The 25,519-nt window shown below is 34.5% G+C and overlaps 1 protein-coding gene across 2 annotated transcripts; it reads right to left on the bottom strand.

The window, feature by feature from the left end:
* Window positions 1-188: 188 nt before the first annotated feature.
* LOC125669281 (DNA repair endonuclease XPF-like) lies at window positions 189-25,509 on the bottom strand. 2 transcript variants are annotated; one of them, XM_056162986.1, is made up of 22 exons: window positions 25,070-25,509; window positions 22,699-22,795; window positions 22,517-22,599; window positions 20,660-20,782; window positions 20,505-20,562; window positions 19,383-19,535; window positions 17,486-17,599; window positions 16,137-16,285; window positions 15,954-16,007; window positions 15,747-15,816; window positions 14,699-14,765; window positions 14,388-14,539; window positions 12,820-12,906; window positions 12,512-12,637; window positions 11,680-11,877; window positions 10,728-10,865; window positions 7,738-7,869; window positions 3,209-3,295; window positions 2,792-2,965; window positions 2,131-2,265; window positions 1,902-1,997; window positions 189-1,380 (listed from the first exon to the last, which is right to left on the bottom strand). In XM_056162986.1, the coding sequence occupies exons 1-22, from the start codon at window positions 25,144-25,146 to the stop codon at window positions 1,141-1,143; spliced, it is 2,610 nt and encodes an 869-aa protein (XP_056018961.1). In that variant the 5' UTR covers window positions 25,147-25,509; the 3' UTR covers window positions 189-1,140. The 2 variants fall into 2 exon arrangements, with proteins under 2 accessions (XP_056018961.1, XP_056018962.1); XM_056162987.1 differs by having other exon boundaries at window positions 12,518-12,637.
* Window positions 25,510-25,519: the final 10 nt, after the last annotated feature.

The raw sequence follows: 25,519 nt of genomic DNA, 5'->3' as shown, positions 1-25,519 counted from the left end.
AATATATTCCCATCAAATAACCAGTAACCTTTTACAAAAAGGTTCTAAAATGGGACCACAGTATATGACTTAAATACTATGACTCCTCAAGTTTTTGTTTGATGTTGACACAACAATTTTTCTAACCATGCAGATGCTATCTATTTTATCTTCAAAACAACCACCAGTACAATTAAACTCAACACTCATTTAGCAAATTCAATTTAATTGCATGCAAATAAATAAACATTATTTAAATAACAGTGTGGCAGACACATGAATTATGGCAAAGGACTATATTCAGTATATCAACAATATATTGTAGATTCCTAAATATACACGAGGTATTTATTATCACTTAATTTCAAGTGAGGCAACACTCATGAAATAAAATTAATCGTTTTTAATTTTCTGTTGCTAGAATGTATGTAGATAAACAGACAACACGTGAATTCATGTCCACATGATTTGATGTATATGAGTCATTTGCCATGTTAAGTATTCATGTAAAATAAGGAATCTACAGTATGCGGCAATGCCCCAATAAAACATTAGATAATCAAAATGATTAAAAAGTCTAATAAACTTAAAGTAATATTCATGAATCAATGCCTGAAATAATTTATTATATATAGGAGACAACAACCATTGTTAATGTATCATTATTGCTATGATGTCATTTCCACCAATTTCTCTAAAATATAGTAAAAAGTCAAAAATATTATCCACATATTGATTCATAAATTACACAGTGTAGCATGATCCATATTTTCATTGATATTATTATTAATTAAATACATTTTATGTTGGTAAACAGTATTTGATCACATCCGCACTCCAACCATTCAAATGACTTAAAATATAATAGTTTTGCTGAAAATTGAAAGAAATATAAAATCATATCATTTTAATGGCATCATTTCTAAATAGTGATGTCATAAAAAGATTTAATCTTTACTGTTTTCCAATAAGGTGGTATTTCCAAGTTTTATGTAGCAATCACATAGTTCTATCTCAAAATGTAATTTAGGGGCAGAAAACTGTTCATAGTCCTTTATAAAAGAATTTCATTCTGGGAACAATCTGTTCATTGTTTATCAGAGTAAGGTAGCTTTTTACATGTGTCTGTCAACAACAAACTGTAACAAAATTTAAGGGTAATTATCGTTTCCTTTTGAATCCTCGTTTAAAATCACTTTTGCCTGGCTTTACTGCTTGATCTGTGGATGCTTTAGGTTTGGAGTGGATGAAGTTATAGAGCTGTTTGGCATGAGGTTCACTTCCCATGATTTCAGTCAGCTGTTCCAGTGAACAATCACATAGAGTAGAAAGGCTCTCCACTTTGTTCATGATGAGACGGTAATTTTTTACATTCACTCCAGGCATTTTCAGCAAAAAATCCTATACAGATATAAAATTAAATAATTCCAATGTTATTTATAACAATTGTTTTGATTGGACAAAAATAATGCTAAACAATAATTTACACATCAATAAATCTGAAAACACGATGTATTCATACACCCCTGAAAACAAATAACGTAGTGCGGGGAAACTATTCAAATTGTTAATACAGTGAACAAATTGAAATTATAAGAATCAAACATTGTTTTATTCAGTTTGAGTGAAATGCCAGAGTTTACACATTAATAAATTCTTCAAAAAGAATATTTAATCCTATAGTAAATCCAAATACATTTTTAAAAGGATGCACGGTTAAGAATTACCTAAATTATCAACTACAGTACAAAACAAAGTTTTACTTTCATAGTTTTTAAACAGAGAAATTTTTTGAGCTTAACATCTGAGGCGAGTTTAAATTTCAGCAAAATATCAACATGTAAACTTTTCAGAAAACTAGCTTTTGTCTGTAAAAATCACTTGACCAGAAGGGTTTTTATTTTGTCCTTTCTATGACTTACCTGTGGTCTGTGGCTGTACTTGTCTGACCAGTCCAGACCCTCTTCTGATGACCCAACAGCCAGGGCTGTTGCTGCATGGGGTTCAGGTTTTCCTGCCTATAATCACAACCAGAGGTTTGTTTTAACAAAATCACATCAAAAGTGCAATGAAATACAATTACAGGGCATATCATTATGTGGGTTTACAAATAAATTCAAACTGTCATAATTATGAATGAAAAATTTATACCTTTAATTCTTCAAACAGCTCTGCAGTTGCATATGGACTCTGACACCACAGAATGCGTAGCTTGGGGAAGTGAAGGGTCAAGAGGGCCAGTCTAGAGGTCACATCTTGTATAGACACCTCACTGGACTGCTTCATCTGTAATACCATCATAGTAAGTTAGATTTACATGCACTTATAAAAATTACCCTTGGTAAACCAACTTTTATTTGCACGTGAGAAATTTTCATGGGGTTAATGCCTTTCCATTATAATCATGACCCAGACAGGATGTGGGATAAAAAAGGACAGACATGCTGATTGTAATACTGTAGATTCCTAAATGTACGCGAGGAATTTATTATCGCGTAATTTGGCAAGAAGCATCATTCATGAAATAAAATTACTTGCTTTTATTTTTCTGTTGCAAAATCAAATGAAAGAACTCTTGATCAACAGAGTACATGCGAATTCATGTTCACACGATTTGGTGTATACGAGTCATTTCACCATATTATTAAAGTACTCGCGTAAAATAAGGAATCTAAAGTAGTCATCTTCCTTACATCTATAGTGACATATGATTTCAGTATACTAGACTAAAGGTTACAATAATTTACTATTTCTTTGGCTACTTTAGAAAAATGGTTGTAACTCAAACACACAAACAGTAAGAATACCTCACCTGCAGGGAGAAGGACTTATTGGCATCAAACTCAATCAGAAGAACTGGCTTCTTGTAATATCTACACATGGAGATACACTGGTTGTACAGTCGACCATTGTTCAGGGAACCAATCAAATCACTGACACTTTTCCTCTCAACACAAATATCAGGTGACAGTATATAGTCTCCAATCTTATACATAAAAAAAGACAAATTCCTATTAATACTATATCTGTATATAGTGATTTGAATTAGCAAGGATTTTGAATTTTTTCTCAGGTTCCTTTCATTTTTTTTTTTAAATAAAGTCAATTTGAAAGTTTCCATTTTAATTTTTTTCATTGTGCATACCCTCTACTTTCCATCTATATTGGTTTTGTCTGGTGTGTTATTTATCTTTTAAATGTCTATTATCTTCCAAACTCAGTATCATACCTCCAAGGTTATCGGCTCTATCTCAATGCCTCGTCTGTGAATTAACGATGGTAACTCGCTCCCAAATTCTCGCATGTCCACGATAACCTGATTGTATGGGGAAATACAAAAAGCATTTAAAATTGCAATACTGCACACATACGTACATAACACTGCAATACCAGTAACACTGTACACATGATCATGTGACTCTATAATACCAGTAACACTGTACACATGATCATGTGACTCTATAATACCAGTAACACTGTACACATGATCATGTGACTCTATAATACCAATAACACTGTACACATGATCATGTGACTATAATACCAGTAACACTGTACACATGATCATGTGACTCTATAATACCAATAACACTGTACACATGATCATGTGACTCTATAATACCAGTAACACTGTACACACGATCATGTGACTCTATAATACCAGTAACACTGTACACACGATCATGTGACTCTATAATACCAGTAACACTGTACACATGATCATGTGACTCTATAATACCAATAACACTGTACACATGATCATGTGACTCTATAATACCAATAACACTGTACACATGATCATGTGACTCTATAATACCAATAACACTGTACACATGATCATGTGACTCTATAATACCAGTAACACTGTACACATGATCATGTGACTCTATAATACCAATAACACTGTACACATGATCATGTGACTCTATAATACCAATAACACTGTACACATGATCATGTGACTCTATAATACCAGTAACACTGTACACATGATCACACAACATTGTAAAGTCATTATCCTGGGGGTCTAAATTTTATTGGTTTTGAGGTATGAAAAAATGACAATGAATTTCAATCCTTCATGAGCACAATCATATGAACTACATGTTACAATGGAAACATTTAAATTTGTGGGGACCAATTGTCGAGGATTGTCAATATTTGACACTTTTATTGGGATGAAATTTCATGGATATGGTTTCTGGATATTAAAACATAAATTGTGTATTTCAATGTGGTTTGAAATTCATGGGATTGGGGTACCCTCGAAATCCACAAAAATTGAGCCCCTTCGAAATCTAATGATTCCACAGTATTCGGTAGTGGCTCGGTGGTTAGACTGTTCGCTTTGTGACTGGAAGATCAAGGGTTCGAGCACTCCTCATACCTTCACTATGTCAAACCTAAGATGTAAAAATAGGTAGTAACTGCTCCCTTGCCAAATATTTGGCATTTAGATGTGAGAGTTACGGGTCTTTCGAATGAGATCTTAAAAAACCAAGGTCATTTGTCAAGGTAAGTGTGGCACCATAAAGACCACCCACTGTTAAGACCCTGAGCACCATGCACCTTACAGTTGTTGATGTCACAAAATGAGTGAAAAATTCTTAATTAGATGTAAAACAAACAAAACATGCTATATATAGAATAACAATTTTTCAATCATTTTGACACAACAAATGTAATTTTGGTCCCCTAGAACCATAAATATAAGCAATTTTTACAATTCACAACATTTTTACACTGTCAATCACTGTAAATCACTTGTATATTTCACTAAAACTTTATTTCTGCAATTTTGCCTTGCTATATCTATCTGTAATTTACAAGAATGTTTACACAGCAGGGTTAAGGTGTCCCGAGTAAGTTAAAACAAACATCAAAAAATGTACCTCGGTGCACTTCATACTATATGTATGACGTCACAATATAAAAGTACGTCACGACGTACAGGTCTATAGTTGTATTGTGGGGAAAATGTCATAATATTTTCTCGCTATTTATTGCCGTTATCTAGTGTTCAAGCTGTATGTGTTTTAATCTGTTTGTCAGATGATCCCCCCCAAATTTCTTCGATAATATATAAGTCTCATATATTTATATATAGTATGTGCACGAAAGACTGTAAAGTAATCTTTACATCACTTTGTGACCTTCATATCACCCCCGATGTGTATAGTCATTTGGAATAAAGAAAACCAACGCATGTACATATCGACTCATTACAGGTGAAAGATGACGATATTTTATTTCGACCTAAGCATATTCAGAAAGGTAACTAAATGCAGATTTAGGATTTTGATACGGAAGGTACAATATTTTGCCTCGTTTAGATACGATTTGGATGTGAATGTGGAAAATGCCCAACATTTGAGTTGAGATTATGGAAATTGCTATATTTGAGAGGATATTGTACTGATCCGTATCACTCTTTAAATTTACCATATCAATGTCGACATATCAAGCCCAAACTGCAAATGATTTGAGTGCATCTTTCACCTGTACCGAGGTGATAAACAACTAAAAGTCTAGCGGATAAAAATAGCTCTACGTCACTTGTATGACGACGTAATAGGTAAGCAAAGGATTTCCCCACGTGATACGATGTTTGTTAATGTATTGACAAACGATTTTTACTAAAAATATGCGACGCTTGAAAGAATTTTACTTTTATACGAATATGCTGTTATTACTTGTTATTTTACTCGGGACACCTTAACCCCACTGTGTAACTTGCTCATCACAATATCAAATACAAAATCATAACTGAAAGCCTTCCTTAACCATTTCAACAACTTGACAAAGAACAAGGTACGGTTGTATACATAAAAAGGCCCAAAAAATTTCTCTCTACAAAATGTGTCTGGAATTAACCTTAATCAGCGTTTTAAGAAAGTAAAATAAATGCCAGGTATACTATGTCAACAAAATCAGAATGATAGTCCTAAATGGATAGCATTATGACATCATGAATAAGACATTTCCCGCCTTTTTCTCAAAATAAGCCTGAAAACTGTCAAATGTCATACAAATTATTGCTCAGGAAAAGATGTGCGCATTTGTCGAGCAAAATGAAAATGACATATATTGTGTATTATTTTGAGATATCAAATATGAATTTGCTCGACGCATGCGCTGTATGTTTTCTAAAAGGAAAACCACCTGAATTTGTGGATATTTTCATTGAAAATGGCATTTTTGCAATTTTATGCCAACTTCAAGCTCTCGTCATATGACACAAATCATTTTGCTGATCAAACTGAGTGAATTTTGGGTTTGCTAAACTATTCCTTAATTGAATGCCAAGATTTGAGCTCCAAGTGAAATCATCAATATTTTGGGCCAGATGACTGTAGAAACTGTACCTACTTCTTTACAAGCATATGAAGTTCTTGTGAATAAACAGCAATATACAAAAGTAAACATGCTGCACCTCTAAATGACCAACAAGAGATGTTTGTAAAACACATATGCCCCCCATGGTGCAAAATTGAAAACGGTTATACATACACATTATTTAATTGATAGTAGTATCATCAATTCAAAATATTCAGAAGACAATATCTTCCTATGTCAAGAGTGAATTGATCATGTGACCTAAAAATCAATAGGGGTCATCTACTCCTTATACTGTACCAGTGTACCAAGTTTGGTGTCAATCAAGCAAATAATTCTTAAAATAAAGGAGACAATAATATATTACTATGTCCAGTTCAACAATTGACTTTTGACCTCAAAATCAATATGGGTCATCTCCTGAAGATGTACCAGTGTACTAAGTTTGATGTCTGTCAAGCAAAAGGGTTATCAAGATATTGATTGGACAGTATATTACTATGTCCAGTTTGACCATTGACCTTTGACCATGTGACCTCAAAATCAATAGGAGTCATTTTCTCCTGAATATACACCACTGTACTAAGTTTGATGTCTGTCAAGCAAAGGGTTCTAAAGATATTGAGCGGACAGTATATTCCAATGTCCAGGTTGACCCTTCACCTTTGACCATGTGACCTCAAAATCAATAGGGGTCATCCTCTCCTGAAGATGTACCGGTGTACCAAGTTTGATGTCTGTCAAGCAAAGGGTTCTCAAGATAATGAACGGACAGTATATTCCTATGTCCAGTTTGACCCTTGACCATGTGACCTTAAAATCAATAGGGGTCATCTACTCCTTAGGATGTACCAGTGTACCAAGTTTGATGTCTGTCAAGCAAAGGGTTCTCAAGATATTGAACGGACAGTATATTTCTATGTCCAGTTTGACCCTTGACCTTTGACCATGTGACCTCAAATTCAATAGGGGTTATCTTCTCCTGAAGATGTACCGGTGTACCAAGTTTGATGTCTGTCAAGCAAAGGGTTCTCAAGATATTGAATGGACAGTATATTCCTAAGTCCAGTTTGACCCTTGACCTTTGACCATGTGACCTCAAAATCAATAAGGTCATCTACTCCTTAGGATGTACCAATGTGCCAAGTTTGATGTCTTTCAAGAAAAGGGTTCTCAAGATATTGAGCAGACATTATATTCCTATGTCCAGACTAGATTGACCCCTTGACCTTTGTCCTTTTGACCTGAAAAACAATAGGGGTCCTCTTCTACTCATAACCAACCCACATATGAAATATCATTATCATCAAGTGAATGGTTCTCAAGATATTGAGCAGACAACATGTGGTCTACCGACCGACAGGTGCAAACCAATATGCCCCTCTTCTTTGAAGGGGGGGCATAATAAGTAACTATGACTACCTTTTGTTGTGTTGGGACCTGTGGTGCTCCTCCTTTACGTGTGTTTACTGTTGCATTAGCAGGAGTTGTGTCCCTTGACAGATTTGGATCATCTTCTAATTTACCTTCCCTTTCTTCAGGTATCACCATGTTCTACAAACAATTATACCTATTACATAATGAAATGATTTTATCCATGTATTACTATGTTCTACAGACAACTGTACATATTACATAACTAGAAATATGTCCATAGGACATGAATGTCCCGCCCAATGTGACATTGTAATGCAATATGAAAATCATATGCCTCAAGGGCCTCAGAGTCCACTCAATAAGGAGGGGGGAGTGGGGTATATACAGCACCATCTTATGAGTTTTAATTCTTAATCTATAAAGTATGGTAAAACAAAATTTACATGCATAAGTATTATGCTTAACTAGATATCTGTGGAATTTCAAGGTCACAAACTAGGAACACGAAACATTTGCTCGAAGAATTTACTCATAAAAGCTTCAAAAGTTATGTGAACATAAGGTCACCATCCATGGTACCCTGCACATAGATCTGCACGAGATTATCACTTATCAGTACATGTCAAATATCAAAAGCCTACTGTAAAAGACAAAAAAGTAACAGCTTGGACAAAATTTGTAGCAGGTATCGATAGTCTTCAAATATCTTGATAGCCTCTTCCTTCGTCTTCTTTACATGACATATTCCCGCAAAAAATGTACCACATTAGTACGTAAATGATGTTAACTTGTTTGTTGTTTATTTATTTACACAAAGCAAATATAGAAATCGTTAATACATTTCAGGTATGTTTTTGTCAGAAAGTCGATTACCCCCCAACCTCCACCCCAACCCCCAACCCCAGGAATTTATCAGTACTTTCTCATGGTCCAATATTCTGCTCTATTCACATTGGAAAATCAGTTGAATTTTTCCATTTTGAGGAAAAAAATTAAAATACTGAACCTTTTTTAAAAATTATGCAGATTAAGGATGACTATAAGGGGTTATTGACTAGAAAAACATCTGCTACAGTGTACAAGAAAAATAATTAGTCTGCACTAAACAACAATAATGCCTTTCATAGTAACTACAAAACTAATTATTATTTTCATCAACTTCAGAGTTTAAAAAAAAATTAGATGTGTCGGCACGACAGGAATGCCCCCACCTGCAGTCAAGTCAAATGTAGAAAATCCATCGAAGTATATCATTGAATGTGGTATTCAGATTGTATGTTACACACATTTAGTACAATGAAGAACTCAACAACAATCCTTAATATGTTTTAACAGCCATGAAATAAATACATTAATTTTTCTACGTTAAAGGGGCACAACTCCATCAAAATCAACGAACTAGAACAAAACTCAAACTCGATCTGTAACTCATCAATATGCATCTGCATACAAAAAATCAGTTCAATAACTCAAGGCGTTTAGAAAAACAGTCTATAAAACTGGTAGTTTTTTAACAGTAATATTTCTAAGTTAAAGGGACACAACTCCATAAAAAAATCAATGAACCAAACAAAACTCAGATTCGGTCTGTAACTCATCAATATACACCTGCATACAAAAAATCAATTCAATATCTCAAGGCGTTTAGAAAAAAAGTCCAGAAAAATGAGTGTTGCGGAAGGACAGAAGGATGGACAAGGGTAAAACTATATGCCCTGACCACTTTGTGGTGGGGGCATAAAAATCCGTTGCAGTCTACGTGAAAGTCTATAATATTTACAAGACAAACGGTCTTGTGAAAATATAAATTTTACCAGACCAAGCAAGTTTTTGCCAGACCGAACTTCTCCCAATAAGATTAAATTATGGAATATCAAGCAACTGTAACAAATTCAAAATTGAATCAAATAAAATTAAAACAATTATGTAGTGTATAATTTGATTTCTTACATTAAAGGAGTGTATAATGTGATTTCTTGCATGGAAAGAAAAGAATTTAGGGCTGTGCGATGCACCGAAAATTTTCGTACCATTGGATTCGAATTACAAATTCTGGAATTCGGTTCGGTTCAGATTTTGCACACACCAAAAAAAAAACCCCAACAAATATGGCATCCGAGTGATGTGCAGAACATGTGGATTTTTATGCACAGAGATTTAAATCACTACTGTGTTGTGAGTTAGCATTCTCACCACTCAGATACCAACAGAATATGGTCCGCCAGATCATTGCAGTTTATCTTTACGTGACATGTAACATTTCTCTCAGTGTTAGGGTGAAATCAACATTGTACATATTAAATGACAGATTAGCAAAGCATATCTAATAATCATAGGGGAAAATATTTTATTCATGCAAATTTACGAGATTTCAGATTCTTTTAATTTCAAAAGTTGTTTTTAAAAGCAGTGAGAAGGGGGAAAAATGGCAACTGGTGCTTATATTTTCAGCAGACATTCGGTCCTGTATCCGGATTTTTTCTACTGACCCGACATGAATTTTACCGGAAAAAATCGACAGTCCGGTGACTTTCACATAGACTGCAGTTGGTCCACTCAGTCACTTGACAAACAAGCCCTTGGGGCTGAAATCAGGTTTCCTTTCACAAGCCACAGATTGAGACTTGTCGTCAGTGGTAGATCTGCTACAGTTACAACAGCATGGTCATTCGTGCTCATTTCAACAATTATCCTATGCTTCTGTGACAAATGCTTGATCATGGATTAAAGTGGATCCAGTTGAATATTTCAGTTGTGACATATTTTATACAGTAATCATTTTGTCAAATACAATGTCCTTTGTTAGAAAGTTACAATGCATCAAAACTTTTGATTTTGATGCCATTTTTACTAAACATATTCTATCAAACAAACCGGACTCGAACCGAAATCTGATAAAATGGAACTAAAACCAAACCAAACAACTTGGGCATTTGGGGAACCATTGCAGCTCTAGGTACTTCACATGTTTTGAGCAAATGTCCTTTCCTAGTTCCCATTTATACTAAAAATGTCAATTAAGACTGCATACTTACAGCTTTCTCCCTGATGAGGTACTCAAACGCCTCTTTCTCCATCCTGAGTGTGGTCAGGTACCTCTGCTCCTCTACTGAACCAGTGTACATCATGAAGTACACCCTTAATGGATTTCCTGGGCGGCTGGCTCGGTAAACCTGATAGGCATTTATATTTGTAAAGGATTCCAAAGGTTATACAATAATGAAGGATTAAATCCTAACAAGATATCATTGTAATGGCCCCACTTTGTGGCATTATTTGCTGAGTTCAAGGTCCATAACTCTTTCAGAGAAGGTCAACAAAGCCCACACTCAAACTTAATCTGTAACCCATAGATATATGTTCAAATTAATTTTCAATTCAATAGCTGCAGGGATAGCCAAAAAAGAGTCTGGAAAACTGTCAAATATGTGTTATAAGCTAAGTTTAAGGTTCATGACTTTTTAAAAAATAAGTCAAGAAAGCCCAAACTTAATTATGATCTGTAACTTATTGATATATGTTCACGTACACATTCTCAAATCAATAGCTACAGGGATAGCCAAGAAAAGTCCATCAAACTGTCAATGCACCACCAAACACATGCACAGGCTGATCACTATAGGACTCCCACCTATAGTAATTAACTACTGCATCCGAGGGAAATTTCATGCGGTGTAAATTTTTTGCCAAAACACATTAAAAAAATAAAGAAGTTGTTTTTTGCTACTTTAGAGAGATGAGAAAATCATAATTTGTCCAAGTTTTGGATAAGTGGAAAATGGACAAAATACATGCAAGATGGGGATGAACAGTTATCAAAGAACCAAAAATCCATTCCTTTTAAAAGAAGTAAAAATCAGTAAAATTATTTAATAGATGTCAGATTACATTAACCATAATTTTGATTCCACTACATGTATAATGTACAGGTACAATGACCAACTTTTTAAAGAAATCAAGTCTTTGTGACCATTTAAACATACTAACCTCTAGTTCCCTAACAAACTGCATGTCTGCATCATACAGAACCACATATCTGGGCTGTACTTCCTGCAGGGTTTTGGATAGACCATTAGGGTCTGTGCCTCCATGGAGGGGGTGAAGAATAGTGACGGGTTCCTCAACAATGCCATAGTAAGCATCCACTGAGGATGCAGAAGTTTCCTTCTCCACGGAATTTCCATTCTAATGAAAAATTTCTTACTAGTCACAGCATAATATCCACAGTATAACTTTCAACACAAGGCTAGCTCATACATGCACCAATTCATAGAGATAAAGTGCCAACAGTTTTATACAACTAAGATAAAGTGCCAACAGTTTTATACAACTAAGATAAAGTGCCAACAGTTTATACAACTAAGATAAAGTGCCAACAGTTTATACAACTAAGATAAATGCCAACAGTTTTATATAACTAAGATAAAGTGCCAACAGTTTTATACAACTAAGATAAATGCCAACAGTTTTATATAACTAAGATAAAGTGCCAACAGTTTTATACAGCTAAGATAAAGTGTCAACAGTTTTGTACAAAACACCTAAGATAAAGTGCCAACAGTTTAATACAACTAAGATAAAGTGCCAACAGTTTAATACAACTAAGATAAAGGTCCAAAAGTTTTATACAACTAAGATAAAGTGCCAACAGTTTTATACAACTAAAATAAAGTGCCAACAGTTTTATACAAATAAGTTATATGCCAACAATTTTATACAACTAAGATAAAATGCCAAACAGTTTAATTCATCTAACAGTGCTACACACACTCATTGGCAGATGTAAAATGAAAGGTGAAAAAAATCAAAATTGCCCCACCTGCACCTCTGTATGGCTCTCCTTGTTTGTTTCCCCTACCATCTGTGTGAGTGTCAGCTCTGTAGCTTTCGTTTTATGTCTCTTGGTTGATTTCATCTTGGCTATCTTTTCCTGTCTGGTTTTCTTCTGAAATATACCAATAAACATTCAATTACCACAAAATAAATACATGTTCACTGTTTATTAAGTGATCTATGTAACAGCCAACACACTATAAATCTTATATATCTTTAAATATAAAGACCTTTTTGTTACACAACAAAATAAATAGTCACCTATTTTGATAACGTTATCATAAAGTTACTCACAGCTTCATCCTCTAGGTTTTGTCCCTTCTGAGCCAAATATTTATTGTATAGTCTTATCATCATACTTCTGGACCCATCACATAGAACCTGTAAGTATCAACCATACAAGATTCATTGCATTTAACACTTCTGAGAGAACTGGTTAGCAAAACAAATTATTTCAATGTCAACAAGGTACTACAAAAAAATTCTACCTTCTGAGTTGATTACATGTCATATCATCCTCAGCTAGTACTATTACAAATCTACTCACCTCCTTCAGTTGGTTACACATTCTGTCATCCTCAGCTAGTACTACAACAAATCTACTCACCTCCTTCAGTTGGTTACACATTCTGTCATCCTCAGCTAGTACTACAACAAATCTACTCACCTCCTTCAGTTGGCTACACATCCTGTCATCCTCAGCTAGAACTACAACAAATCTACTCACCTCCTTCAGTTGGCTACATGTCCTGTCATCCTCAGCTAGTACTACAACAAATCTACTCACCTCCTTCAGTTGGTTACACATTCTGTCATCCTCAGCTAGTACTACAACAAATCTACTCACCTCCTTCAGTTGGCTACACATTCTGTCATCCTCAGCTAGTACTACAACAAATCTACTCACCTCCTTCAGTTGGCTACACATCCTGTCATCCTCAGCTAGTACTACAACAAATCTACTCACCTCCTTCAGTTGGTTACATTCTGTCATCCTCAGCTAGTACTACAAATCTACTCACCTCCTTCAGTTGGTTACACATTCTGTCATCCTCAGCTAGTACTACAACAAATCTACTCACCTCCTTCAGTTGGTTACACATTCTGTCATCCTCAGCTAGTACTACAACAAATCTACCCACCTCCTTCAGTTGGTTACACATTCTGTCATCCTCAGCTAGTACTACTACAAATCTACTCACCTCCTTCAGTTGGTTACACATCCTGTCATCCTCAGCTAGTACTACAACAAATCTACTCACCTCCTTCAGTTGGCTACACATCCTGTCATCCTCAGCTAGTACTACAACAAATCTACTCACCTCCTTCAGTTGGTTACACATTCTGTCATCCTCAGCTAGTACTACAACAAATCTACTCACCTCCTTCAGTTGGTTACATGTCCTGTCATCCTCAGCTAGTACTACAACAAATCTACTCACCTCCTTCAGTTGGTTACACATCCTGTCATCCTCAGCTAGTACTACAACAAATCTACTCACCTCCTTCAGTTGGCTACACATCCTGTCATCCTCAGCTAGTACTACAACAAATCTACTCACCTCCTTCAGTTGGTTACACATTCTGTCATCCTCAGCTAGTACTACAACAAATCTACTCACCTCCTTCAGTTGGCTACACATCCTGTCATCCTCAGCTAGTACTACAACAAATCTACTCACCTCCTTCAGTTGGTTACACATTCTGTCATCCTCAGCTAGTACTACAACAAATCTACTCACCTCCTTCAGTTGGCTACACATCCTGTCATCCTCAGCTAGTACTACAACAAATCTACTCACCTCCTTCAGTTGGTTACACATTCTGTCATCCTCAGCTAGTACTACAACAAATCTACTCACCTCCTTCAGTTGGCTACACGTCCTGTCATCCTCTGCCGCTATAAGAACAGCTCCTGCTTCATCTTCTGGATCAAGTTTCTTATTTTCTGTTTTAATTTCTTTTAAAATGTCCCTCAATGCCTTCCATTTTGGGCATTCCTCCAAAACTGGCTCTGTCAAGAAAGTATGTATATATAATAGAACCTAGCAGGAACAATTACTAGTTTCACATCTTATTATCCTATCATATCAGAAAGTCAACTTAAGTGGTCAGTAACAATTCTAAGTTTGAATCTTTTTCATATAAATGTATAACTGTAATTAATTTCTACCTTCTTCAGTTTTCTCCTTGTCACTGATTTTACTTTTCTCCGGACCAAATACCCGTTCCTTGGCATTCTAAAAATTGAAAACAAACTCAAATGTCAGGTAATATTACCTCAAGAAAATCAGTATCATTTCAGATGACTGTTGTTCATTTTGTAAAGAAAATGTAGAAACAATACAACATATGTTTATATCTTGTTCTGATACTCTATCACTTTGGAATAATCTTAGCATGCATATTTTCAGAAAAACATAAAAAAGAATTGGGTTTTAATGTTACTAATGTTATTTTTGGTGAAACGCCTCTCAGTTTGTGTAATAAAGTTGTTAATTTCATAATTCTGTATACCAAACAATATATTTTCAATTGTTCAAAACAAAACAAAACTTCTCATATTACTGGGCTGATACATTATCTTTTTTTCAAATACAAAGTTGAAAAATTTGTAGCAATTAAATCATGTGAAGTTTTGAAATTTGACAGACTTTGGGAAAACTGGAAAACTATTTTTGATCTGTAACCTAGAATAAGAAATATTCAACCAATAATGTTGTATGATAGTAGTGTGAAAGAGTGTGAGATGGTGTGAGAATGTATAAAATGATTAATATGTATCTTCATTACTATTACTGATGATTATGTGAATATGGAAAAAGAATAAATAAAAAAAACCAAAAAACAACAACAACAACAACAACAACAAAACTCAAATGTCAGGCATATATCTTGCAGAATTATACATTAGATGTATTGTGTTTAAACATTATGCTCACAAGCACAGCCAATATTTAACCCTGAACTTAATATCTGACCTTGACTATTCAGTTCACCTACATGTAGTATGAAGTCTTTATCTAGAATAATTCAAAAAGATATGACCAAGGTTAAAGTTGGCGACAGTTAGACAGAACAAAACAAAATGTCATTTGACCTTGGATATCAGGGGGCATGAGAATAAACTGCACAGTAGAAGACACACAATTTCTTTTCTGTTGATGAGTGAAATCAGGGCATGCAGTCAATACACTGAAGTTTACCAAGTATATACTTACAACAAATAAGCTGTCTGCAGCATCCAAAAACAACCAGCCTGTGTTCTGACCAAACACTTTCTCGTTTGTCCTAAAATGATTAGTACCTGGTATATGAAATCATTCTGCAATGTTGATTTAAAAAAAATAAAATTGATGCATTGAATGCCGATTTCTTGCATAATTTTACACAAACATTTTTTGAAAATATTAGTTATGACAACTTACTTTACAGAATTTACCATGCTATAAAAGGTAACACTGTCATACTGAGTCATGTGCCTGCAAAATAAATACCAGTACACAATAATGATAAGGCTTTAAAAATGTCTTACTGAGGAAACGCATCATAATGGTAGAAAGTTTAATGCCCAACACAAACATTTTCTGTGACTTACAGAAATAACCCACCTGAGAATAAGCCTGAGAGTTTTTAGATCCGACACCAACTGACGTGTTTTGGCACTGAGTTGATGCCAAACTGGATCTAACTGGAATCTGATAGTTTTGTCAAAAGCTTTCCCAATCGCGTTTTCCACTGTAACCTCTTCTGCTTCAATCTACCAAAACAGAATTCATTTCATACCAAAATTCATTTCTTCCACATGGCCTTCTGAAATAACCAGTATTAAATAGGAAAATAACTGCAATAGTGCAACTGCACAGGTCTTTTAAAAACTAATTTTGCAATTTGAAACTCTCCTTTCCCCTCCACAATGTTAATATGTGTATATCTATCCACCAATTCATAATGGGACTAAATAATACCCCAGTGGGTATATTTGAAGAACTACTATATTTGAACAACATATATTATTATTCTTTTTAAATAATGTCTAATAGAGTCTTCTAAATCAACAATTCATTCCTTGCAAAATTATTGCATTGCTCATACCAAAATTTTATAAATCGGAATTTTTGTGTTCTTAATTTAAGCATTCTAAATCATCTGAAATTTATGTAAATCTTGCTGTAAGATGGTAATAGACATAAATAAATTCAACAGAGAATCTGTAGCCAAATGAAAGTTTTGTTAATATATCACCTATGATATGATGGGAAAAGACCTAAATTTTATCCTTAACCAGAATTTAACAACACATAAGATGTAGGTCAGATACTGCATCCAGACAATGAGTTAGAGAAGCCTCCCAAACTGTGTCCTATGAGTAGGTCTGGTTTGTATTCTACTGGCTCTAAGATGATAACAGACCTAAACACTGCCCTTAACCAGGGTTAATGCAGACCATGAGTTGGAAGAAGCATCCCAAGGTGCATCGTATGAGAAAGTTTGGTTAGCATTGTATTTGTCACAGGTGAAGACAGATTTAAAAGCTGTCGTTACTGGGTCACTGAAGTACAAAATGTACATCAGCTTCCGGAATAGGATGAAGCAGCCCAAGATGTGTTATACAAGCGGATCTGGTGTGTCTTCCACTTGCCATAAGGTGAAAAAAGGTTTAAATGCTATCCTTAACCAGAGTAAATCAAGCACAAAATGTAGGTCAGATGCAGCATCTACTAAATTTTTCAAAGAAGTATTCAGTAACATGTTATATCAACAAATATGGCTGGTATTCCATTTGTTATAAGGTGAGACAGCCCTAATTGCTGACATTGCGATTTCAGTATACCCTCTACAACAGGAAGTATAATTAAAGTTGCACCATAACAAAAGTATCCCCAATTTTCTTACATGCAAAAAATATAAACCACATCAGCTGAAAAAAACCCTGCAATGTTTGAATTTTCATACATACAGCAGTGGTGCAGCGCTTCAGTTCCTGAATACAAGCATTGATCAGATCCAACATAGCTGTCTGACAGGCCAAGGTAGCAGACGTCAGCTGAACCTGGATCTCCACCACATCAACCTAACCAACAGAATACCCAAGAATATACCTCAAAAACACCACAGGGCTCTAAAAAGCATTAGTGAAGGAGAAATCATCCCTATTATGGTCAATCTTTCTTAGTTGGCAAATTCAGTATCTTATTGCCATTGGTAGTTGGGAATGTATGTGGTAGAGGAGATTAAAGTATCTACATTCTGTAGTTCATTATTACTATGTCCAGTTTAACCCTTGACCTTTGACCACATGACCTGATAATCAGTAGGGTCATCTTCTCCTCAAGATGTACCAGTGTACCAAGTTTGATGTCTGTCAAGCAAAGGCTTCTCAAGATATTGAGATGACAGTATCTTCCTATGTCCAGTTTGACCCTTGACCATGTGACCTCAAAATCAAAAGGGATCATCCTCCTGAAGATGTACCAGTGTACAAAGTTTGATGTCTGTCAAGCAAAGGGTTCTCAAAATATTGAGTGGACAGTATATTCCTATGTCCAGTTTGACTCTTGACCCTTGACCATGTGACCTTAAAATCAATAGGGGTCATCTTCATCTTAAGATGTACCAGTATAATAAGTTTGATGTCTGTCAAACAAAGGGTTCTCAAGATAATGAACGGAAAGTATATTCCTATGTCTAGTTTGACCCTTGACCTTTGACCATGTAACCTCAAAATCAATTGGGGTCATCTACTCCTCACAATGTATCAGTGCACCAAGTTTAATGTCTGTCAAGGAAAAGTTTCTCAAGATATTGAGCGGACAGTATCTTCCTATGTCCAGAGTGGATCAACACTTGACCTTTTGACCTGACAAACAATAGGGGTCCTCTTCTACTCATAACGAACCGACATATGAAATATCATTTCGATTAAGTGAATGGTTCTCAAGATATTGAGCAGACAACATGTGGTCTACCGACCAACAGGTGCAAAGCAATATGCCCCTCATCTTTGAAGGGGGGCATAACTACCATTCAGTCTTTACATATGATCATCCAGTATAATGAATCAATCTAGTGTGATACGTCCTTACTCCAATATTGACAATCGATAAATTCAGTGCCAAAACTTACAAATTTCAAACTATTCCTTTCATCTGTGATGAAATCTATAAGTTTACATTGCACAAGTTAATATGTATCACCATTATAGATTGGAAACAATAAAATTTAATCCTTAGTACCCATGTAACTTTGAATAAATATCATTTTCCACAATCATTAATCAGTATTTGCTTACAGATTAATTAATAAGAATACAATTCATAATTATTTCCTTAAAGATTTTATTGATAAGAGTATAATTTTGCAAAAGTTCATGTTTACATTCATGCAAGCTATGCACTACAAACATACTTTACAACCTCACTACTTTCACTATTTATTATACATGTATGTTTACCACTATTTTCAGCTTCTGGAGTTTCTAAATCTTACCAGTTTAAGCAGGGGCAAATGAAACATTGACAAAACCACAAAGTTCACAATGCATATAAATTATGTCTATATCTAGGTTGATGTTACAAAATTAGGTCACAAAGTGAATCCCTCCCAATGAAATATGCAACTTATAGAGATGTATATGGCATATTCACTGCTTTTCAATATAAACTTCCAGAAAACTTTCAGATATCAAATTTTGTGAGCTAAAGTATATTTCAGTAAAATAGAGGGCAGCAATGTCATCTTTGCCAACATTACCTTAGAAAAGCCAAAATGGGGATAATTGGAACCTTGTAATAATTGACACTTGCCCATATATCATATATATGCTTTGTCTTTCATTAATAAGAAAATGACTATACCTTATGATGCTCTAGATTCGCCACAATGCTGGCATGGAAACGTGGCCACAGATAAAGATTTCTGACAAATAAGTTTTTCATTGTCCTTTCTACATGAGAATATCCTGTGGTGAAGGAATAGGGGCTGTCTGAGAAAGCTTTGATGAAACCAGTCTGAAATATTTATTCCATTTTTACAACCCATGCAATGCAAAGTTTATAGTCTGACAAATATTCTTCATCTTGTATCAATGGCCATGGTTGTGGATCATGAGATGCCCTTACGCTATATAAATCAAACTTTGTGCCATCAATTAACCTTTAATGTTACTCAAATATGGTTCGTAGAAAATTTTGCATTAATTTTTTTCGAGACCTTTTTATTGCCAAAATGACCTTGAGTTAGGATCATGACACAATCAAATTTGTCCGGCTAATATCATATCTATTATAATAGGGCTGCAACAAAAACCCATTATCAATATTGTATACATTTGAAATTTTTGCCTGCTTTATATTTTTTACCAATTTGCCCTAATGCTAAATTGGTGAATTTAAAATTGGTTGAATATTCATTCATTCCTTTCAAGTAGCAAAAACATCTTTTGATAAATTTATAACTAAGTAAAATCATTTTTCCAAATGTATATGTCAAAAATAGCACTATGCAAAAATATCCATGTATTCAGTACCATGAAAAAATCAGCCATGGTTCGGTTTCACAACATATACTGGATCTGGTTTATTCAAAGTGTTATATCTAGGTTACGTACATTAAAACAAAATTAACGAGTGGGTAAATGGGTAAAATTAAAACATATATACACACACGCTCCGCTCCACATAAACACATTTATGTGGTGCTGAGGGGATCAGACACCCTTGACTTGGGAAGATGTTAGATGGAATGAATAAAACAATCATTTCATGATGAAATTGTTTGCTGATCATGTTTCACTGGAGTATGTACAAACTAGGTAACACTAGCACTAACAAGGTCAACCGAAATTAATATAAAACACATATCATTATGGCCTGGACACAAAAACTGATCCAATATATTCCCTAATTTTGTTTTAATGTACTGTAAGTAATGTAGCTAAATGTAAGTAAAACTTTGTGATATACTGTAAGCTTGTATACCTTGTTTTTTTGTCTGTACAAGCGTAGGATAAAGGCTTCTTGACATGATTCTACAATTCTAAATAATTAAAAAAATAATTAATTTCTGTGATATGGATATATAATCACTGAATAACTGACAGGCATTGTTTCTGTATACTCCCTAGGAACCACACCTGTGAGCTTTATACACGAGTATGCCAGAGATGTGCTCTACAGGGACCCGCTCTGTCAGCAAGTCAACAACCAGAATTCTGGAGGTCAGAAAAAGGACACCTCCCTGAAGATAAACTTTCTGTCTACAATATAAAAATGGATCAGTAAGACACTCTGCTTAATACTAGCATCCAACTTTATATCTAACAATGTATTACTAAAAATAAACAATTCATTAATATTTCCCTGTAATCTTCTTTAAATATCTATGACAGACATGTTAACTTTAGAATGTGCCCCTTCATGCAATTTCAGTAATATTTTCTGTTGTTTACTTAGAGATCCTCCAAATGAAAATACAGAGGTTTGTCAGTTTTCCCCCCTATCATATCTATAGTTTCAATCCAATCTGATTAAAATCAGATCCTTTGATCTGATAAAATAGATATTATCAAATTGCTATCTAGTTATACCATGTTAATACTAAAACCAGTCTGAAGAATGAACCATCTACATTAATAATAGCATCAATCAGTCTGATGTTGTTGTGAAATATTTGTTTATTTGTTTGCCTCCAATATGAATCTGTGGATTGTAAAAACAGAGATGACTCAGCAGCAACAGTAGACTTATTAATAAGATAATAATGTAGGACTTATATACATCTATTCAAAATGTATTTTTCAGTGTTTTTGTTGTTGAGAAAATAGTGATGTATTCAGTCCTACAGTTAATGAATTTGTTCAAGTGAAAGTTGGGAATAAAGAGTCCTATCTACTTGAGAAAATGAGATGCATTACCTGTGGAAGTTAAAAATCTTTTTCTCCCAAAGTTTAAGTAAGGATTTACCCTGTACACATTATGGTTCTGTACTTTCTCTCCGTAAATATCAACTTTGTTTCATACACTCCTTATAATAAGAGTACTGCAAATGGTACATCATATGCCCATAGGACAGTGATGACAAAATTTCAGTGCAATATCTGTATCCATAATGAGAAAAAGTCCAGTAAACCATTTGACCTACTTTTAGCCCTAAAGTAGGTCAAATTCAGTTTGCATTTCAGCTTAATTGATGCACCAGCAATCAAGCTGAAGTGCAAACTGAATTTGTATTTCTCTGAGAGGAAGGTTGTGACTAGATTTCAGGGCAATACCTGTATCCATAACGGAAAAAAAAATCTGGAAAACTCTTTGACCTACTTTTTGCCCTAAAGTAGGTCATAGTGTAGAAATCCAGCTGAAATGCAAACTGAACTTACATTCTCCGAAAGGAAGCGTGTGACTAAATTTCAGGGCAAGACCTGTATCCGTAACGAAAAAGTCCAGAAAATGTTTGACCTACTTTTAGCCCTAAAGGAATTGTGACCAAATATCATCGCTGTACACACATCCATTATGGAAAAAAAGTCTGGAAAATATGACCTCAAACGGACAGCACCACAGCATAAAACGTCCCATCTGATGACGGGCATATAAAATGCATTTTTAAAATTAATGACAATATTAGTACTAGGAAATTGAAGTGCAAAGGTATTCATTTTAATAACTGCACAACAATATGATGTCAATTACCATTGTCCTCGTGCACCAGAGAGCTACTAATCCTAGCCATGCCCTATTGTAAATGAAATTCAGAGAGATCAAGTTACCTCTATGATTTAAAAACTGCTTTGGGGGTGGGGGTGTTCAGAAAATCAATGTTGTGATAAAATTGTCCTAAGTGAGATTTTAGGAGTGTACAGGCAGTTGGGATATAGACTTTCGAAATCAGGAGCCTCCTTACAAGACTGAGAGAGTTAACATGTCTTTCAATAATATTTTTATATCTTCCATTAAAAAGACTTTTACATTTATCTATTTTTACTGAACTTAACCTTTCATTAGCTCCAACTTCATTAGTAATGGTTCTTGGTAGTGGTTTTAAGTTTTCCTTTTCAAGTTGTTCTGTAAAATATTCCTGTAAATAAAATGCTAAGTTGTTGATCTCTGTCTATCATCTTCTTACCATTAAATCTATCATCATTATAAACTTCAGATGTCACAGACATATTCTCACCTCCTCTTTAGCATTGGTATTTAACACAAGGACAAGATTTGCAGGGTCACTGTACACTTTCAGGAAGTTCAGGAATACTCTATCAATCCCAAGACCTCTACAAAAGCCGTGAAATCATATTAACATGCATTACATTATTATAATAAAATTATTGTAAAATACAGCGAACATGCTTATAAAAAATTCACGCTTACAGTCAAGTGATTTTCATTCCATGTAGTTTTAAAACATTATGTACTTATTGCACAAAACAAATTGTGTTATTGTAATAAAGAATCAACACCCCTCATCCTAGCACTTCGCTATAACCAAGTTTTATTGATGTACATTTATGACTGGCTTATGTTATTTTATCGTACAGGGCAACAAAACTGCTGCCCCTGCCCGAGAGCAGTGGGCAACAATTAGGTTCATCAATACACATCCCAACCTCATGTTTCATCCTTCATCACAACATGTGGTCATATGAGAAAAAAATTCATGCAGCTGTACTGTGAGATAAAAGTTAATTTCAACTTCTCCATATTGTTGATTTCAGTTGTGCTTAGAGGGCAGTTGCTAATTATTGAGGACATTTTGTCCTGATAATGTTGAGCCTGTATAATCACTATTTAGATGTCTATGGCAAGTACTGGTCCAACATCAAATTTGATTAAACCAGTCACGTGAAGTCAGCATTGTTCAGATCAAAATTCGGAACAGCTATATATGTAATATTCAATGAGTATATTTATTATTTTTGTTATTCTAGGAGTAAGAAAACAATAGACACATGTGGCAATTTTAAACAATCAGTACAATCTATTATGCTGAAATTACCCCATGTTACCAATGTTTTTAAATCTGACATGTACAAGCATAGGCACTTGGCGTTTTAAATATCTAATAAAAAAATTGTCTTCCAGTAAACATAATATTATGTTTACAGGAAGACAATTTTTTATCATAGATATTTAAAATGTTGAGGGCCTGTGTGTACAAATTCGACAATAAATTATGTTAAGTTGAAAGGTGAGTTACATGTGAACAGTTTATACATCAAGAATTATAGATGATGAAACATAGAGCACAGATGATGAGGATCATAATATCATATACACAAATGATTTCCCCCATTATATTTCAAATAAAATCAATTTCTAAATTATGGATCAAATCAGCGTAACAGAAGAGAAGACCTACATGATGATAGGGGACAACAATTTTTCAAAGAAAAAAAGAGCCAAATTCTTATATCAACTTTCATTTATCATGTTTATTCATTTGCTGCATATATGTTTGAATTTTTGAAATTTACAATTTGAACCTAACTTTCTTATTTGCAATGCTGAAATTAATCTTAAAAGTTGACTTAAATAGTGTTTTTCCTATTCTAACATAAATTTTGGCCTTGAAGTCCAGGTCAGGACTGTCCCTCATTGAAATTATGATATTTTGAAATATAATTCTAAGAGTTGATTGTTTGTTTTGCTGTTTTCTGCCACACTCAACAATTTTTCAGTTATCTGGTGGTGCCCAGTTTTTATTGGTGGAAGAGAGAACCCAAATACAATGTACCTGGGAAGAGACCACCGACCTTCCGAAAGTAAACTGGGAAACTTTCTCACTTACCGGCACTAGCGGGATTTGAACCCGCATTGACCAGAGGTGAGAAGCCGTGTGATTTTGAGTGCGATGCTCTAACCACTCAGCCACGGAGAAGCTTAAAAATTAGTAAGGATTTAAAAAGTGAACTTGAATTTTGATGATACAATAAATTTACTGTAATCAAATACATCTAGCAGGAACTTTCACTAGATTGTAATTCACCAGTTTCATCATTTTCACTAACACAATAAACTTTAGACACAGGTAAAGTGACAACTGTGAAAAACTATGTAACATTTGATTTACAATTCAATTGTACAGTTTTCAAAGAAATTTGTACCAGAAATGAATTAAGAGTTTAATCGCTTTTAAAACAGTAGTTTTACATGAAATTTACTATTGAAAATTACATTTCTTGATCATGTGTAATATACCAGGGCTTAGTGATATCTATTCCCTTTAGAGAAGCTAGTGGGCCGCCACAGGAGTTTGATATTTTATCAATAGAACGTCAATAAAATGCACTTGATTGACCAAGCCATGAGCTATGCGTAAGCATAGCATATGCTTACGCATAGCGCATGGCTTGGTCAATCAAGTGCATTTTATTGACTTGATAAAATTTCAAACTCCTGTGAGCGGACTGAGGTACAGTGACCACAGTCTACATCCAGCCTGTCCACTTCTATAAAGAGAATAAGTGATATCATACATCACTAATTTCACAATCCAGATTTAAAAAAATATCAGTTAAAAAGGCTATTCTATATAATTTTATACAAACTTAGCCATGACAAGTAATCCATCTTCATGGAATGCATCCAAGAAAATCTGACTCTCATACTCCAGAAGTGTCCTCATCTCGACTCCTTAACTTCAGACTGACTACCTGTCATCTGCATCCAGTCAGTTTACAAGATAAGCTTGTCTTCATCATCACACTCGCATGCGGATTTCAAGCCTGTCTCATTGAAGCCATTCACCAAACTCTGAAAAGTTGAAGACACCACAATCACCTGTTCATGGATGCCGCCATGCAACACTAAATACAAAACTACTCGATAAATTTAATGATATAGTAGATCTACATCCATTCGAAAACCTGATTAAAAAAATGAATTAAAATAAAACAACGCAAGAATCATATCTTAACAAATAAAAGATTTATAAAAGTGCATAAAAAATTATCATTTGGCCGAGGGGGCAAAAACGTTTTTGAAAGCTGGAATGAAGA

The sequence above is a fragment of the Ostrea edulis genome, chromosome 4, assembly GCF_947568905.1.
Source record: "Ostrea edulis chromosome 4, xbOstEdul1.1, whole genome shotgun sequence".
Taxonomy (NCBI): domain Eukaryota; kingdom Metazoa; phylum Mollusca; class Bivalvia; order Ostreida; family Ostreidae; genus Ostrea; species Ostrea edulis.
Note: the sequence above shows the minus strand (reverse complement) of the source record. Positions and strands in the feature narration are given on the sequence as shown.